This window comes from Pavona decussata, unplaced genomic scaffold, assembly GCF_977016875.1.
Source record: "Pavona decussata unplaced genomic scaffold, jaPavDecu1.1 SCAFFOLD_51, whole genome shotgun sequence".
Classification (NCBI taxonomy): domain Eukaryota; kingdom Metazoa; phylum Cnidaria; class Anthozoa; order Scleractinia; family Agariciidae; genus Pavona; species Pavona decussata.
In genome coordinates this window covers 4,791,435-4,810,182 of record NW_028145473.1, presented here as the reverse complement: position 1 = coordinate 4,810,182, position 18,748 = coordinate 4,791,435, and the positions used below count along the sequence as shown (strand labels likewise).

The following is an 18,748-nucleotide window of genomic DNA, read 5'->3' as shown; positions in this document are numbered from 1 at the left end:
TCTACTCTCTCACAGTCATAAACCACGCAGAAATACCTTTACATTTGGAAGCAACGTCGACGTCCTTAAATATAACTTATTTCAAAAGCTAAGAGCGACGCTGGCTGCTTTATAATCAACACCCCACTTGAGGAGTAGGGCGGGAGTGGGTATACATCACACATATTTACTTCGCAGTTTACAAAGGGAATAATAATAGGTCTAACCATATATAGCTCCATCTATACGTACGAAAACACCAAAGGAAACAAGCTAAGGTAATCGGACATAAATACTTTAATATATCAAATAATATAATATTTTTTAAGGTCAAGCTTTTTTACAAGTTTTCACATATAAATTGCCGCATAGTCATCTAAATAAATCCAAATGTAATTTACTAAACATCTTATTACTTCCCCATGTGGCACGAAAAATAATACAGAATAAACAAATGCCACAGGGCCTTTGACATGTAACAAGTAACTTGTGCCACAGTCTCGGTCACTTTCTCTGGGTCTAAATTGGATCTGCTCAATTACAAATACAGGTAAACACATTTAATGCTTCACAACAAAACAAGATTTTAAAAATGTAACAAATAACAAGGAAAGAAATAGCAAAAATCTATTTATGCAATAAAATACAAGTAACAGCAAAAATACCATAGTCACGTATTTGCAAGTCATCTTCAATGCAAATTCACAATAATATTTAATTACACCACTAAAGATGAAAAATAATTTCTACATACAGGTTTGTTTTTAGAAATGAATCTGACATAATTGTTCTTAATAAATAGCATAATGTTTTTTTTTCCTTTAAATTATGTGGCAAATCTCTTTGTCCAATCCTTTGCTATCCTGTCATGTTCTTCTCTGTTAGTAACATATTGTGATGCTATAGTACCAACAAGTGGGTCAGCTAAATAGAAACAAAAACAGCAACATAAGTTATCTTGTTCTCTTACATGGTCGGATGCTGTAGGAAGTCCACTCATATATATTTGTATCTAGCCCAGAAAATATCCACAACCCACACCCAACCCACTCAGGACTATAGAAAATTCCAATTTTGCCTCATACTTGCTTCAAAAATGTTTTCTCCAAAGACAAAACATCTGGGTACAAGATTAGCTTCTGGGTATTCTAAAAAATACAGGCTAATGAGGCAACAATTCAAGTGGGATGTCTGCAAATACTCATTTGGTAACCCTTGGTCACAAGTACTGCACAACTACTGAAGGTTTGTGAAGAGTCCATTAGTGTCTACATAACACACACCAGGGCCCAGTTGTTCAAAGCCCGATTAAGCTAATCCTGGGTTAACTAGAACTTTTGATTAGAGTTTAATTACTAATTAATAAAGATTCTCCAAAAGATTTTTGTCCCTCAGTTTTGACTTAGACTTTTCTTAAGCTTTAGCTTGAAATTAGCCTTTTAAACCATGTTAAACAAGCGAGATAAAAACTTCAACTTTTAATCTTGGATTAGCATTAATTGCCTTTCGAACAACTGGGCCCTGGAGTTTCTGTACGATAAACCATTAAGAAGTTGTATCAACATGTACTTTTTTCATTATTATTTATTTAAAATTTAAAGAAATATACTAACAATGGATGTTGTGTCTGTTAAATTTCTAGGATTGGTGTATTTACCTAATATAAATTTATCAAAACTGTGTAAAAGCTAAAAATTAATTTGGGTATAACCAAATGAAAACGTTTAATTCTTTCATAAAGTTATAATATCATACAAGAGAACTCAAAACATCTGGGATAAGCATTAATTTCTCTCCCAAACAACCAATGACACATGTGACAATAATTTTATGAACACACAGAAAGCATGAATTGGCACTGCAAACATCTACTTTTTCTGAGCAATGGAAAGGGTTTTGTAGCTACAGATTTCATCTCACCAATGGGTAGTTTAGAAAAAGTAGCAACTGGTCAATGGAATCTTATGGCTACCACTTTTAGGTATACCTGGATTGCAGTCGGTGAGAAGCGAACAAACAGAGAGAAGAACTTTAGAGATGGTGAGAGCTGGGCTCCAGTTATCTTTCAAAATGTCCAGACAGATCATACCCTGCAACAACAGTGATGAATGTTTTATTAGGTTTTGAAGATACCTGGTGACAACTGAATATGGAAGAAGAAGAAATATCAAGAAGTGTCTGCAAAAATTACATGATGTGTTTGCACATACGCAATAATATCGAGAGTTGTTTTGTACTTGTAAAAGCATATGTATTGTTTATATTTTGAATAAACGTTTTGGCTGGAGAGGCTTTTATTGATTATGCTTTTTGGTAATTCATATTTGGGTTTGGAAAAACGAGATTGTACACATTGACAATTTGAATATTAGAGCTTCTTGAAACTTTATATAAGCTTGTGTGGCAAATTTTAGCAATATTGACCTGAAGTCAATCTAAATTTTGTTGATTAGTTCTTTCTTTTTAGATTGGTCATTGCATTTCCTTGTCGTGCAAAGAATCATTAAGCCGGTTCTCATGTTGCTTTTGCAAGTCATAGTTGTTGCCTTTTCTTTTTAAAGTTCAGGACAGTTGCCAAACAAAGTTCCCCGAGCACAAGCTGTCTTCTTGTTATTTGATATAGAATGTAAATAATGCAAAACTTTTAAATTTCCAAGAACATTAATCCTTAATTGTATGAATTCCACAAAACTTGCTGCTAACTGAAGGCTTGGCTGTAAGACTTCTGTACAAGCTCATTAACTCAAACTTTAATTTCAAGAGTCTGGATATCTCACACTCACATTTAAAACACTTTAAAGTCTCGGGGTCACAAGGAAAAAATGTTAGTCTCGCTGTCTTGCATTTACCATTCACCACTCCCAAATATACCATCTCATTTATTCCAAATAAATTCATTTTGAGCCTTTTGCCCAAAAATTAAATACAAAACAAAGTTTGTTATAACCAACTTCTCTGCCAAAAAAGAGCTCATTTGGAACAATTTGGATTTCAAGTCAAAAGGCCACAAATTCATCAATGATATTCTTGAAAAACAACCCTTCAAATAAATGGAAGGAGCAAAGCCAGGCAGTCTGTCAGTACTACCACACAAAAACATTGTCCATGGAGTAAACTGTAGTTTTGGTGCAATCCTGTGATCACCTCCCTACCCAAACACCCTCTGACTCCCCTCTTCTCATAGAGTTGGTCTAAGTGAAGTGTTTTGATGTTCTTGGAAGTGTGTGTGGAATGTGCAGATGTACAAAACAAGCAATTTGTGTGACCTGCAGCAAATCAATCCTGACTGATATTTTTTCGGTCTAGAAAAAGTATAGCATCACTTCACTGACAGATATACTGTTGAGTGAGTTTCTGTTCTTGCACTAACTTGTGTCACAGTGTACATGTCCCTGAAAGTGTTAAATGCTGATGAAAGGAAAATACTCAGTTGAATTCACCAATCTTTCCTGCATCACTGACAAAAAAACCCATAGGTTGTGATAGGACTGGGAGGGGGGGGGGGGGTGCACATCAGTCCTCTAAAAAATTTCAGACCAAATATGTAATTTTTTTGGTACCCTTTTTCAGACCTGCCCTCTAAAATTCACACCCATTCTTCAGACCTGGTTTCTCAAAATATCAATACCCATTTCTGTAAAATCCATCCATCCAGGCATTCAGACCAAAATGGTTAAAATCTATATATCCTATTTCAGACCATAAACGGCTTAAAAAGCAATCACCACATATACCTATCTGGCTTAAATAGGGGAGTGCCCTATTGATGTCTGCAAGTGAGAAATGTCTCTCATTCTACTTTATAAGCTACCAGTTTTACCAAATGGTTCATTTAGCTTCCTTGCTTGCACATATTAATTAAATTCTATATATCATCACTACAAGATTGTAAGAATTGACCATGTACATCGACAAAAGCACAAATAAATTATTATTATTATTATTATTATTATTATTATGATGATGATGATGATGATGATGATGATTATTATTATTATTATTATTATTATTATTATTATTATTCTTGGAGCAACTGTCTAGATCAGGTTTTTGCTTCAAAATGTGCCAGCAAAATTGGCTCTACAACTGTTTTATCCTAAGCACTCGTCCAGTTCTTAAATTTGGGCAATGATCTAAAAAGTTACTTTCACTAGGGTAAACTTCTGTGGCTTCAGAGCCAGTAGTAAACACTGATAGCATATTAGCTGTACCCTCAATACAGTGTTACTAACCAAGGCACAAGGGAAATTGGTTAGTTATATCAAGGTTCTTTTCCATACATTTTAAAAGGCCAGGCTGGAGAATATCATTCATAATCATTATATACTGAGGACTTTATATAGTGGTTTATTAAATCAAGGTTGCACTGTACACCAGATTAGTCATAAAAGCGGAACTCTGAAAGAGAAACGATCTAGAGAAACATTTCATCAAGAAAATTAACGATAATAAAACAGCACGACATTTCGACGACTTCATGTCGTCATTATCAAATGAGTAAAATGGAAATAACGGAAAGGCATATTTATAGGTATTGAAAGTGAGAAAATGCTTTCATGCTTATTTCTCTTCTCACTTTCAATACCTATAAATATGCCTTTCCGTTGTTTCCATTTTACTCATTTGACAATGACGACATGAAGTCGTCAAAACGTCATGCTCTTTTATTATCGTTAATTTTCTTGATGAAATGTTACTCTGAAAGAGGGTCTGTAAATTCTCATACATTGTCCAACTGGTCTGGTTAACAAGCTTTTCTAACCCCAATGAAAACAATGTACCTTGTCAACATAACCTAGCTATGGTGCACAAACAATAATTTTTTAGTCACCTGGCTGTTTATGTTACAATGGTAAATCCTAGTGCGAAATGTCACCTAAAAGAAAAAATGAAACAACTTCAACTTATTACATGTACCATCCAAGCTGAAGTTTGACAACTATTGACACAAAAATATGCAGCCACAGGAGTTTAAAAAGTTAAGGTTACTTATAGGGAAGGAAGGTCGAATTTTTCTCAAATAATTTTTTTTAGATAATTGTTGAAACAAGAAAGGGATGCAAACTTTCGTGAAAACAGCCGTTAGAAATCTTAAAAAGAACGCGAGCTATCTGAAAAACAAAGTTTTGTAGGAAAAGCGGTGAGCGAGTGAAGGTGTCATAATCCAATTTATGCGGGACTGTGTTGAGATATTACGCGGCAAAATTTACCCTCGATCTCGAATTACCGGCAAATTTGCATATTTTTGTCTACATCGTGTTCATCGCATGTCACGGCGTTGTATGTAAAATTTTACTGTGAAACAGCGTTCCATTTTGGATTCAAGCATTGTGTAAAAGGTTGTTATGAAGAAAGCGAAACTAGAAAAGTCGCCTTGGGTGACAGTTAAGAAAAAACCGGGTCCAAAGAAGGTCGAAAAATCATTTGACGAAGCCAAAAAAATTCAGCTGGCGGAGAGCGACAAGGGTTCTTGATACAACCAGTCAGATTTTCTATTACTGCCTCGGCAGCAGAGAAATTCGAGGACGAAAAAATCAGATAGTGGAGAGTCGAACATCAGTTCGGAGTCCGAAATCGAAGATGCCGGCGACAATCCAGCCACTTTCGCTGTTGTTGACCGGCTGAAAATAAGCAGCGAACCTCAGCGCAAAGCCTCGTGTACTGATAGCGGTGAGAAGTGCGTGTGCCTCGTGTCAACTCCGCTGGGGCTGCCAGTTTCATGTTCTGCGTCTATCTGCCGTTTTCTTCTTTGTTTTGGTTTCGCCGGTGGCTCTCTCACGCCAGACTTAACTTTTCCCATACAGAAATCGCTTTACATTATTTAATACAGTAACACTAAATGCTTACAGAACTCCCCACGGAATGCTTCTTTGTGTTTGCTTGAGCGCGTTGACAAGTATTTTAATGAGGTGCGAAAACTCGGAAAATGTTTCAAGGCCGAAAACACGGCTTTTGTTTTTGCGCGAATTCCCCATCTTCAAATGAATTAATAGGGTATGTAGATTTGCCAGGTTTCAACGAAATTTGGCCAAAATGGTCATCGGATATTAATGCATCAAAGTGTGTCAGGCTTTTACGAAATTCAAAATATTTTTCCCGTGACGTGTTAACATCTGACGGGACTACAAAAATTTTCCATTGTCCATCTTTAGAATGGGTTTTCTCACAAACCAATAGGAATAAAGAAAAAGCCTGACACACTTTGTTAGCCTATTATCTCCTGATTGATATTGTGCAGTCTGTTTGGTTGTGCGCCTTAACGTGAGAGTGGGTAATTCAGTTAAGTACACGTCGCTAGTATTGAGTTTGCAGGCCTCTGAGCGCTTATGTATCCAACAAAATAAAAAAACAGTGATATTTTCGCAAACTTCCATTTATCAGCTTTACAGTGATATATAGGTTTCCGTGGTTTTATTGAAAGCAGCGCGCGTACGCTAGATTTCCCTGAAGGCACTCGCGAAACATGGAAGTGACCTTAAGTTATGACAATTTCAAGATGACAAATTTAAAGTTTCTTATAAGCCAATCGTTTTCCACATACCTTTGGTGGCTTAAAAGGATAATCAGGCGAGAACTGGATATCAAGGAAAAATACTCCTCCATCATACACTGATCCTGGGGGACCAAGAATTGTGGAGTGCCACTCATAAAGGTTATCACCTTTGGGACCAGCACTGAAAGCAGAACAAAATTACAAAATCAGGGCCACTTTCTTGGAGTACAGTGGGACAGCGATTTAACAAACTGTCAAGGGAGTAAGGAAAATGGTTCATATATAGTTATGGTTCATTATATCAGGAACCTTGTTATAATGAACTTGTAGAAAAACAACCAAAATGTTGGTTACATCAAGGTATGGTTAATAAATTGTTTTGGAACAGTGTTATGTTGAACTAAAAAGCATTTCTGGATCTGAACGACTAAAAAATATTTGTGCGTTATTATGTCTGTATGAGGCTACAGTATACTGTACATAGCTACGGCACTGGAAAACCGTACACTCAGATAATAGCTTTCCCTATAGCACAATTACTGCATGTATAATGAGCTGTTGACTGAGAAGTTGTTCTCCTGTTACAGGATAAAAGGATTTTCATCGCTGTTGGTCTTTTCTGCATTCATCTTTTGTTGTCACGTGTTGATATTAATTTTATTCATTATATTGGAGTAGATTTTACGTTTGGGCTTCTGGACTGTGTTTGTTATAACAAGGATTTAGTTATATTGAGGTGCTGTTCCATACATTTTTCTGTAACTTTGTCCGAGCTGAAGAAATCTATTGTTATAACGAGGACTTTGCTAATTTTTTTTACATAAACTGATAAATATCTGCTACAAAGTTACATATTATGGTAGGAGATCTTAGCAAGCTCTACCAAGCTTTTTAAAGAAGATCCCCATATTTTAATGAACTAAATAATTTAAATACAGCAGAATTGGATACAATTCCTAAATCTAATATTAACATGAGTTTTGGGGTTGTCTTAGGAAAAAGGTAAAATCTAAGAATACATTTGATTTTGCAGGTAAACTTATAGGACTTCATTATTTTTAAGTCATTTGGTAACTTATTCCAAATATGCCCTCCCTTAATGAAAATTTCCCATAATTAGTCCTTGTATAATCAATGTGTAACTATATAATGATTTTCTTTTAAGGATTCTCAAAAGGGCTTTGAGATGCGTGGGTGTGCATAACCCAACCACGCCATAGCTTAGGACTGACTGCACGCCTCAGCCGAATGAACCAAAATTTCTATAAAAAGTCATGTGCGCAGAATGCCAGAAGGGGAAATGCAGTGTAAAATCACGCCAGCTGGAAATGAAAGCGCAGGAAACATTATTTTGTTTTTATCTTGAAATTTTGCCCGGTTCACCGATCTTGATTTATTGTATGCATGCAACATTATGTATGCAACTTCAAATACAAACGTTTGAAAGAAAGTTATCCAGTAGAATTTTATGTAAGTGAAAAAAAATTGCCCTTTTTGATATTAATAACACAATATCTACCAAATAACCTTTTGTTATATATTTGCCAGAGGAGTTTAAGAATTTAGACTGTGCTTTCCCACAAGGCAAATGGTGCGTCACCGACTTTTTTTTTTTAATTAATTTTTTATTTGCAATAATAACACTAAAATTCAAAGCTACAGAAACACACACACAGCACAGAAAAAGGGAATACATATAAATTGCTTACATCAACAAACATAGTACTGATTTACAATTGCATTAATAATTAATTAATTACATGTGAGAAAGTCACCAACTTAGTTTTTATTTTTCAAGGTTTTTTTTCTAACCCCCCACTCCTTTAGAAATTCTGTAAATATAAAATACAACCCCACACCCCTCTGAAACATTTTCTTTTGATAAAACAGCCCAAAAATTACCTGGTAGCTGATGATATCATATGAGAACAACATGAGGAATCTGAAGGCAAACCTTGAAAATCTCCACTATTAAAGAACCATTCAATTTTACTGGTAGAGTTTGTTAAAAAGTCTTAATACTGAAATAATAATATTGCTGTGTTTGATATTTGACTGTGTTCACTAATAAACCTCAAACTTTGTTATCAGCGCTAGTTGAATTTTGATTGCAGGAACAAATCTGGGTAGCAAAACATGTTTTCAATTACATGTTTACATTCCCATGCAAATATTTTAGAAGCCAAAACAATCATTGTTTCCTTAGCTCTAATAATCAATATTTCTCTGGTAATCATTCAGTCTTAATAGTTATTTCAGTCAACAGTGTTGATTTTCAATCTGACAAAATAAGCGTTATCAGCACAGGTAAACAAGTTGACTTTTGATCATAACTTGAAAACCCAGATGAAACAGCTGCAAAACCCAATTTATTCAGCATTTTCATGCTCTTATGCAAATCTGGTTAGCAAAACATGTTTTCATTTGCATGTTTATGTTCCTATGCAAATATTTTAGAAGCCAAAACAATAATCGATCAATATTTCTTGTAGTAATCATTCAATTTAGTTATTTCAGTCAACAGTGTTGATTTGATTTTCAATCTGACAAAATAAGCGTTATCAGCACAGGTAAACAAGTTAATGACCTTTTGATCGTAACTTGAAAACCCAGATGAAACAGCTGCAAAACCAAATTCATGCTCTTAAGCAAATTGTTATGAGATCAATAACGCATGAAAAGAATGTCGAATTGGCTCTATTTTTGTAAGTTTGACATAGGAATTAGTTAATAATTTTGACTCTCAGTTGGAATACCTTGGACAAAAATAAGTTTTAACATCATGGGTCAGTGCGGACAAACCAGTTCCAATTGACCTTTGCCTGTAACTTTATACTGCATGCAAACGTAACAAATAAATGTTTCGTTGTTTTATCTAAATTTGGGGCTTTTATTTTTTTCAACTCTGAAACAAATTCAATTTGTTGCCAATGATTAATATATTTTTGTATGAAAGAAAGTTTCACAAACAACAGATTTAGAGTGATTGAGTCACGCAGCCCAATGCTTCAGACTATAAATTCTTCTCTTCGACAAAGTCTCAGTTCGGGCTCCTTAACTTCCTTAATGTAACAAGAGTTTCTGTAAAGCAGTTAATCTTAATGACGTCTTTAAGAAAGAGAAGTTGGTAAGTTGAAATTTTGAACAACTATGTCCAAGTGAATCAGATACGAACATGAAGTTAGCCCTCTGGAAACTAATCAAACCATTCACCCCTCCTCCCCTCTGAAATTTCCTAGGTCTTTGATTCCCCCCCCCCCCCCCCCCCCCGACCCTTCTGGAATTTCCAATTCCCACTACACAATTTGCAAAAACTGAAATATAGAAGCTAACCTTTTGCCATGGTAACAGCTATGAAGTCAGAATAAGCCTGAAAGTATTACCCAACAACAGAGTTACAGAGATGCTTATAGATTGCCTTGATGGTCAGAGACAATTTTGCAACCTTAATTACCTTTTATCATTTCACAAATGCTACAACAATGATAAACCCTTATGAACCTCCTTAAAAAGTGTCCAAAGCAAACAAGCAAATAGTATTACAGCCTTCCCTCAAATTTTGTGCCTTCCAAACAATTTAAAAGAAAATTAACTATGTCAGTAAACGCCCTTAAAAAATTTGCAAGCCTTTAGAAATGCATCACGCATCAGTGAACTGGTCTTTAATGAGACACCAAACAACCTACGTGCACACATATTTCTCTGCAAATTTGTAAGGTTCCAATATCTCCCGCTAAAGAAAATAAATAAGTTAGATACTGTTTTCTAAATGGTTCTGTACTCGTACACAGTGTCTTCAATGCCTGTTCAAACAAACCAAAAACAACAACAACAAGACTTTATTACCCCGATTAAAAAGTTATTAAATAAATACATTTAGTTGATTTTGAAATGTTAAGGGCTTACCAGCTCCCTGAAATAAATAAGAAGTTAAAAATGTCAGGGAGCTGGTTTAAACTAGTTTGTAAACTGTAAACGTGATTTTGTCTTTTGTTCTAGTGCGGTCAAAAAGGAACCGGAAAAGTGGTCACCTGTGAGTGAATACATGTAAACCGCCCACTTCTCCCAACGAAAAAAACTCAAACCACATCTTACGGATGTTTTACCTGCAGTTTGGTGGTGGATCAAGTGATATCTCTGCTAGTTCTCGTTGAATCCTGTATAAATCACACAGAAAGATAATTAAAATTGTATAAAAGCAGTATCGCTGTTTGTGAATGGGGTCGGAGTCGGAACAGTCAGTGGTCCTTACAGGAAATGAATTGAAGGGCTGGGAGCATAACCGACTTATGTCGAATTTCAGCCCGTTTTTCGATGTAGCTCGGATTTGTCCAAACTGTTGCATGTGAACTGCAATTCGATTGAAAACCATTGTCCAGTATTTTTTTTCACGCCGCTTTGTGTTTCGTATTAATGCCATTGAGAAATTTTACCATCTTGTAAAGATATATCGGTAACATTATAGACACTGGATGACCAAAAGGACAATGCACTGAGGATTAAATACTTGTATTCAATATACACTCGATGTCTTTGAAACACGGCACACGAAAGCGGTGTTTTCCGCGGGAGCAACGAAAAGAATGCTGTCACGCTTTTATTTGATTCTGTTACAAACTACTACGTACGTGACAGGAATGTCCGAAATGTAAACAGTTACATTCTCCAAGAGAAAATGTGTCCATTTCCTGGCGTAAAATCCAGCTTTGTCCCGTTTGTCGACATATCACTCTTGATAACGCAAAATACTAGCATTCTACACGATTAACAGGAAGACATGTAGCCATTTCAACGATTGACAACGATTAACAACGATTAACGGCAGTTCTATTAAAAGGTAAAGACTATCTATTATTTTTAAGAGCAGTCGGTGTTAACCGTTGAAAATCTATGTTAATCGTACTTTTATTGAATCATTGCCTTGAAATTGTCAAGTTAATCGTTACATACCGAATTTCAAGCCTGGAAAACCACAACTAAGGCTTGCAAAACACCTTGCACATGGCGGGATTTGTCTCTGATGCTCCCGCGGGATTTGATAATCGAATTCGCCACGGCACAGTCATCACTACCAAGGAGGGATTCTTTGAACAACATTTCCACCAGTTCCTGTGAACTGCATTCGTCAATTTCATAACTTTTCAAAAGATCCATAGATGTCGTGCGTTTACAAACTTCACCAAACAAAAGCGAAACCAGCTAGCCAGTACGATACGCAAGTTGTTTATCCCGACTGCCTTGATCTATTTTGGGCTTGTTACAACCCGCAAAAGCAAACCATGATATCATCTCAAACGTTACTTATAGAAACAACAACTGGTGCGGCTAAACACGGCTCGTGGACAGTGGAAACTTTTAGCCTACCGATAATTTGGAAAACGAGTCTGCCGTGAACAAAACCTCTAAAAAACTTTGGCTTCCAAGCGCGTTCACTTGTAGACAAGCAAACTACCAAATCCCCCTCCCCCTCCCCCTGACTCAATGTTGTCTTTTGGGTCACGAACAGTTTCCTGGCAAGCATCACTTCCCACATCAACATTGCATAAGGGGGAGGGGGGGAGGGAGAAGTAACTGTGGTAGAATTATGAAGGGAGAAACAGTAAGTGAGTGGTTTTTTGGCTGTCTGTGTTCGCTTCTCATTGCATAGGGGGAGGGGGTGGGAGGGAGAAGTAAGCAAGTGGTTTGTGTTCTGTTTGCGTTTGGTTTTCTCAAGGAGTTTTGTCCACGATTGTAAAACCGCGAAATGTTTTCCAAAGCAGGGAGAGCCAAAATTCGTACAAATCCGTGCGAAATCGAAAGCTGCGCTAAAATTCGACATAAGTCGGTTATGCTCTCAGACCTTCAATTATACTATATATCGCTTAGTCTGAAATGTCAGCCGTCTCCTCCCCCTAACCCACAGGGGGCGCGGGAGAGAGAGACGTCTGAATTCCGAGCGTTATAATGTCGTCCGTTGACGTCACACAGTAATTTATGCAAATTTGCATAAATAAAAACCTTTAAAACCAAATGGCGGCCACGAGTCATGGAAGCGCATGGAAGCATTGCAGCATGCATAATGTAGGAAGTTGTGTGCGTTTTGTAAGCCGTAAAATTCGAAAAAAAGCATCAAGAATGTATGTACAGGATCGCACTTCATTTTCCACCGAAGATGAATTGAAAAATGTTCCGATAAATGTTATTAGTAAATAAAGTGTTGACAGGCCATGGCCAAACACGACTCATATTAACGTGGTATGGTGGTATGAAATGTGATTTCTCGTTATGGTTTTGCTTTTTTGGACTGTTTTTTTTTTGTATGAAATAAGAGTAGGTCCTTCAGAATATTTCCCTAAGCAATGGTTGGTTTTGAATTAAAAGTCATTTGCTCCTCAAGATGTTTTTGAGGTTAGGCAATGCTGGGTGGTAAGTTGTGACAAAAGAAAGAATTTTGTTTCGCACTTTATCGTTTTGTTGTAAACCCGACTTCCGTTCAGCGAAAATCAGAGGTTACTTTTTCAATGAGATTGTGAGGGTAGCCTCTAGCCCAAAAGTGCGTTTTGAAGTGGATGATGTTGTAATAGAATGATTTTGCAGAGGAGGTGTTTCGAAGAAGTCTTGAGCAGGGCTTCATTTTTTATTAGTCCTTTTCTGACCCTGGTGGGAGGCAGGAAGAAAAATGTGTACTGGAAGGTCTCTTTAAAGTGCGTGCGAATGTCAAGGATTCCCGCATGATTGTAGAATCACTGAGACTTCTGAGAACCAAATACTCAGTGAAATTATTCTTTTGCAAAACCACCAACTTTAAAACGCACCTTCAGGCAAGAGGCTATCAACACAATCTCATTGAAAAAAATAACCTCTGAGATTAAATTCACTGAACGGAAGTCGGCTTTACAACAAAACGAGAAAGTGCGAAATAAAATTCTTCCCATCTTCACAACTTACCACCTGGCTCGAGAAATATTGAAAGAGCCTCCCACTTATCTCATACCAAAAAGGAAAATCTTTAAGAGATGTACAAGCGAGAGCAAAACCACGTTAAATGAGAAGTCACTTTTCACACCAGGAACTTACGAGTTGTGTCTGGCCTCTCAACACTTTATATTCGCCGCCGAAATGAAACATCTGTTTTCGCAAGTTCGACCAATAAGAAATGGTTATCTATTTCAATTAGGGAAGAACCAATCAAATACTACCTACCATATTCGCAAAAGTACGTGACGTCAACGGACGGCATTATAACGCTCGGAATTCAGACGTCTCTCTCTCCCGCGCCCCCTGTGGGCCAGGGAGAGGAGACGGCTGACATTTCAGACTATATATCGCTTATCCGTGGCATAAATAAATAAGCGCGAAGCTAGAGGTGTACTTTGTTTTAACACCAAGGCAGTACAATAAAAAGATCCTGAGAACGATGAGTTCAAAGATAACTCTATATCAAATCTATCAACGATTTGACAATTGACATTGTATGTACACACACACACATGTACTAATGTAGTCATACTAGGCAGCTCAGGTTGAAAAAGTGGCTTCTCAAGTTCGAAACTTCACACGACGTTCTTCCCTTCACGACACTGAAACAAATTGCGGTGATAAAACAATTCACATACTGAGCAACATATGTTTAATATTTGCCAGTGATTGTACCTCTTGGCAGCAGTAGTTGTCTTAGGAGGTCGACTGGAAGTGATTTTAATTTCCTTCCTAATTTGAGTTGCTCTTGATCGGTCGCTCACTTCTTGACTCACCGGGGGAAGGCTTCCTGTATCTTGCTCAGCAGACATGTTCTGTAACACTAACCTGGAATCACGAATTTTTGGTCAGGGTGTGACGAGTGTGCATGCATGTGCGTTAAGACAAATATCAAGGGGCGGTTATTTACAGCGGAGGGGACTTACATGTCTGCCATCATTTGATTTGTTCTGTATCAAGCGAGTTGTCACTTGTGTAGCGTGAACATTTAATACACAAGATTACTGTTGGTGTGCGAATATTATCAGCCTAACAGCCTAGCAAAAGTTTAAACTGGGTTGACAAACTGTAAAAGTGTGCTCTTGAAGTAGAATTGAACACGGGATCTGCAGCTCTTTGAATCTTCTCATAGGTCTATAACATTAAAAGGAACAGGCCTTAAAATTACGTACTTACACATTCAGGAGGCCCTGCCAGGGTAAATTCCGACAAGCGACATGGCCCAAAAAGTAGCGACAGCGCATGAAATAAATTTGCGACAAAAGACAACTTTTCTCGACAAAACTCCGACAGTGACAATAAGGCCGAGAATTAACGACAAAGAACGGTGATTTCATATGTTTTTGCGCTAATTTTAGTGTGATGTAAAGGCCAACAAGGGAAAAGTTTGACCAATAAAAATAAAGACAGTGAAAAATCGAGCAAGGGCGATCCAGAGGATGGCGTGACTCGCGAGTGGTGAAGCCTTCGTCCATATACTTTTCCCGTTGATTTGCATTATTAGCAGACCTTTCCACAAGGTAAGCGTGTGTGGGTCTGAGGTGATAAAGAACCTCGGCTCGCGATCTATTTTCCGCATCACGCACCGTTTTTCCTAACCTTAAATTCCGACAAGGACAAACTATTTTCATTAAATTTCCGACAGCGACATGAAGCACTGACAAAACACCGACACGGGACATTTTAAAATTCAGAAGAGCGACACGGGAGCCCCCCCTGGCAGGGCCTCATTCAGTAAGGTTTAAAGAAACCTTCAGCTCAAACTGAGATCTGTCTCTTCTCTGGAATCGTAGCTAAAGCGGATCAAGCCAGGTGATTTCCGATAATTGTGCTCTCACCCAGGCACACTTCACCGTGAAAATGAAGACAATTTGATGAATGCCTTTTCAATGCCGCATCAGCGGTGCCACCAGATATATTACTCTCCTTAACAAACTGCTTTTACCGACTCGAGTTCTCTTGTTCCTTGATGCAGTAAGGGAACAAAACGGCTGTCACCGCGTTCAAGCGACTCCCACAAAATTCGTCAAAAACAAACGTCAAACAAACTTATTATCAAATGACATTCGGAACACATTCAGTAAATTAAGGTTGTAGCCGTCCAAATCATTGCCCAAAAGCCGAAAGACTTGAAGACAAGCAACAGTGGAGTTCCGCAGAAATATCGAAAGTGCTTGAGTGCTTGAGAACAAAGAAAGCGTTCCCCAAGGGACTACTAGATATCAATCGCAATACTCAAGGGAATAAATATTCACAAGGCCTGGAACCAAACGTTTCTTTTGGACCCGATCGTACCCGGAGTCTTCAGGCTCTTTGGCCAGCGGTTGGTCGCCAGGAAAGACGGTGCCGAACACAGTTTTCCAGTATACAGGGTGTTGCAAGATTAAGAAGGAATAAATTTTGATACTTCTTTTTGAGCAAGAATAAATGGGTTTCCTTCATTTTTAGAAAATGTACTCGTTAGATTTTTTCCATTTTTTGTATCCAGAAAAACTCATAAAATACTGACATAGTGACGCTGCTTTCATGTAATTTCAACAGAGAGATCTCCTGTAAGTGTTGGTTTTGCACTTTAATGTTTTTTGAAGATACCCTCTGTTAGATTTTGGTTTTTGTTTGTAGGCAAGTTACGCTTTTAGAGAACTATTGTTTTATCAAATTTCACGAAATTTTAACGAGCAATTCCTTAGAAAACAGTTCATTTCCATTAAAACAACCAGTCACCATTTTTTGGTCAAACGTGCATGCGTTACCTTTAATTAGGTTTTCTCCGGCTAAGATCGGCAAAGATGAAAAGTGTGCAACAAGGCTTAGCTCTTCGAGAACTCACTTTGTTTGTTGGGCAATAAATGAATAAGGATTCACAAACGAGAAACTGAGTTATTTTGAGAGCAAAACTCACCCTTGTGATCCATTTGGTATAAAATCGAGGGATCGATAGTACTTGCTTATCACAACCCTAGCGCGCTGGGGCTCTACCTGAATTTGAGTGAAATTTGAAGAGGTTTTAAGAATGGATAAAAGAAAGAAAATGATTTTTGGAACACTAACAGACAGTTGATACCCACGCAAGAGCACCCCAGGTTGCTAGTGGACTAACTTGGTATCCGTCTATTAATTTATTAACTACAAATTCTAATTTTAAAACTTCACTAAATCTTCAACATTTCTTATTTCTTTTAATTTTACCAATCCTTCAAGAAAAATTATTTCCTTCCAAATATACCTAAAAATCACCCAAAAATTCATAAAACACCCCAAATCATTGATTTGTGTTATGAATGGAGGGTTTTTGTATTGCTTGAAATGCGAACAAGATATTTCCATTTGACCGATTTTAAGCGGCGTGAAAACGGCTTTCAGGTGTACCACCACCTTAAGATGAACATTTTCAAGAAAATCCTTGATGTAATCGACATCAACCTAAGAGAAGTCAAGAAATCCACGAGTTCAAGACTTCTGTCAGAGTTGTGAACGAAAAAAGTGATTTTATGACGTTATAGGACGAAAACAAGCTTCGCACCCAAACGAGGCCGTGCCTTGTGCACGTCTAAGAAAATGTGTCCCACATGGGAGGGAAAGACGCTGTTGCGTCCTATATATAATGTTTTCAGCATCATCAGGTTTTTGGAGCTTCCTCGGCGGGTGGACCGGTGAGGGTGGGACTCTACAGAGACTCTGCGCCCAGTAACTCTACCCGGGGAACTGAATGTGTTACCTGAGCGACGGGTGAACGGTTTGACGTAGGGGCGTAGCCAGGATTTCTAGGAGGGGGGTTCCAAATTGGTTCCAACGAAAACGGTTGGTCTAAAATCCTTACATTACGCACGTAGAAGACTTTGGCGTTTACGCTACGCAAACAGAAGACGCCTTGGTTGCCGTTGAGCGAACGCGTAGTTTATCGCTTCCTCGATATTTATGTCTCGGTGGTAATTGATGTTCATCAACGCCAGCCCAGACTCTCGCTCGCTTGACATGGTCGACCTCAGGTATGGTTTTAACCTTCTTAGTGTACTGAATGAGCGCTCACATTCAGCTGACGATATCGGCAACGTGCACAAAATGCGGATCAAGGTGTGGATGTTAGGAAAGAACTCTCGATCGCATGCTGCGAGTGTCTGAACTGCACTGGTGGGAAGGTCGGCATCCTCAGTGCTGCCCACTTTCTCTTCCATCGCAGGAGCTCAACATCAACCACATGAGGAGAAGGAAGGACGTTCTCATAAAACTCCAGCGCTGCTTCAATGTCAGGATTTCTGTCACCGACGGCTACCAGCTCAGGAAGAAGATTAAAGAGGCTGGACAAGACAGCATCATTAAAGTGAGAAGTGATCATCGCAGTGTATTTTCCAATTGCATAAATTGGAAAATACACTGCGATGATCACTTCCCACTTTCATCTACATCCGCAGTTCATATATGAATTATTTCATATACTTTACATCACAGCATCATTAGTAGGATTGAAGTATGTTTTCATCTCTGATTGTAGAAGGTCTACATTTGCGCAGTAGTGACCGCCAGATCGAAGCACTCGGTCCAGATGAAGAATTTCAGGAATCGAGAGTCCATTACACTCTTGCTGGGATAAAATCACTGGTAAAAATAGGAGAGGGGGGTTCCTTGAGGCAAGAGGGGGGTTCCGGAACCCCTGGAACCCTCCCCAGGCTACGCCCCTGTGACGATCCGTACGGTTTGTACAGATCGTAAAGGCACTTTTCGGTCCGTATACGGTCCGTTAGCCTGCGAACAGCAGACGTATTTCCGATCGTCGCAGGCTAACGGTCCGTAAATTGCATTTAGAGCACTTAGAATATTTCCACGTCTTATCTCAGAGAGGGGCTTATACGGTTTGACGATCCGTACGGTTTGTACAGATTGTAAAGGCACTTTTCGGTCCGTATACTGCCCGTAAATTTTATCTCATTTAGGACACTTAGAATATTTTCACGTCTTATCTGAGAGAGAGGCTTATACGGTTTGACGATCAGTACGGTTTGTACAGATCGTTAAGGCACTTTTCGGTCCGTATACGGCCCGTAAATTTTATCTCATTTAGGACACTTAGAATATTTCCACGTCTTATCTCAGAGAGGGACTTATACGGTTTGTACAGATCGTAAAGGCACTTTTCAGTCTGTATACGGTCCGTAAATTTCAGCTCATTTAGACTGACTTTAGTGAAAGGAAATGAAAATTGGGACGACGCAAACGTGCATGTTTACCTCGTTTTATAAACGTGAGCGACCAAACGATGCATCTCTGGTGAAACAGAAGATTACTGGAAAGTAAAAGTATATCATCCCAGGGGCCACTGTA

The 18,748-nt window shown here is 38.1% G+C and overlaps 1 protein-coding gene across 1 annotated transcript; it reads right to left on the bottom strand.

Moving 5' to 3' along the window:
• Nucleotides 1-253: 253 nt before the first annotated feature.
• On the bottom strand, nucleotides 254-14,592 carry LOC146481178 (ubiquitin-conjugating enzyme E2 E2-like). Its single transcript, XM_085108849.1, has 6 exons — nucleotides 14,105-14,592; nucleotides 10,579-10,629; nucleotides 6,521-6,653; nucleotides 4,811-4,855; nucleotides 1,967-2,069; nucleotides 254-903 (listed from the first exon to the last, which is right to left on the bottom strand). The coding sequence occupies exons 1-6, from the start codon at nucleotides 14,239-14,241 to the stop codon at nucleotides 806-808; spliced, it is 567 nt and encodes a 188-aa protein (XP_084964975.1). The 5' UTR covers nucleotides 14,242-14,592; the 3' UTR covers nucleotides 254-805.
• Nucleotides 14,593-18,748: the final 4,156 nt, after the last annotated feature.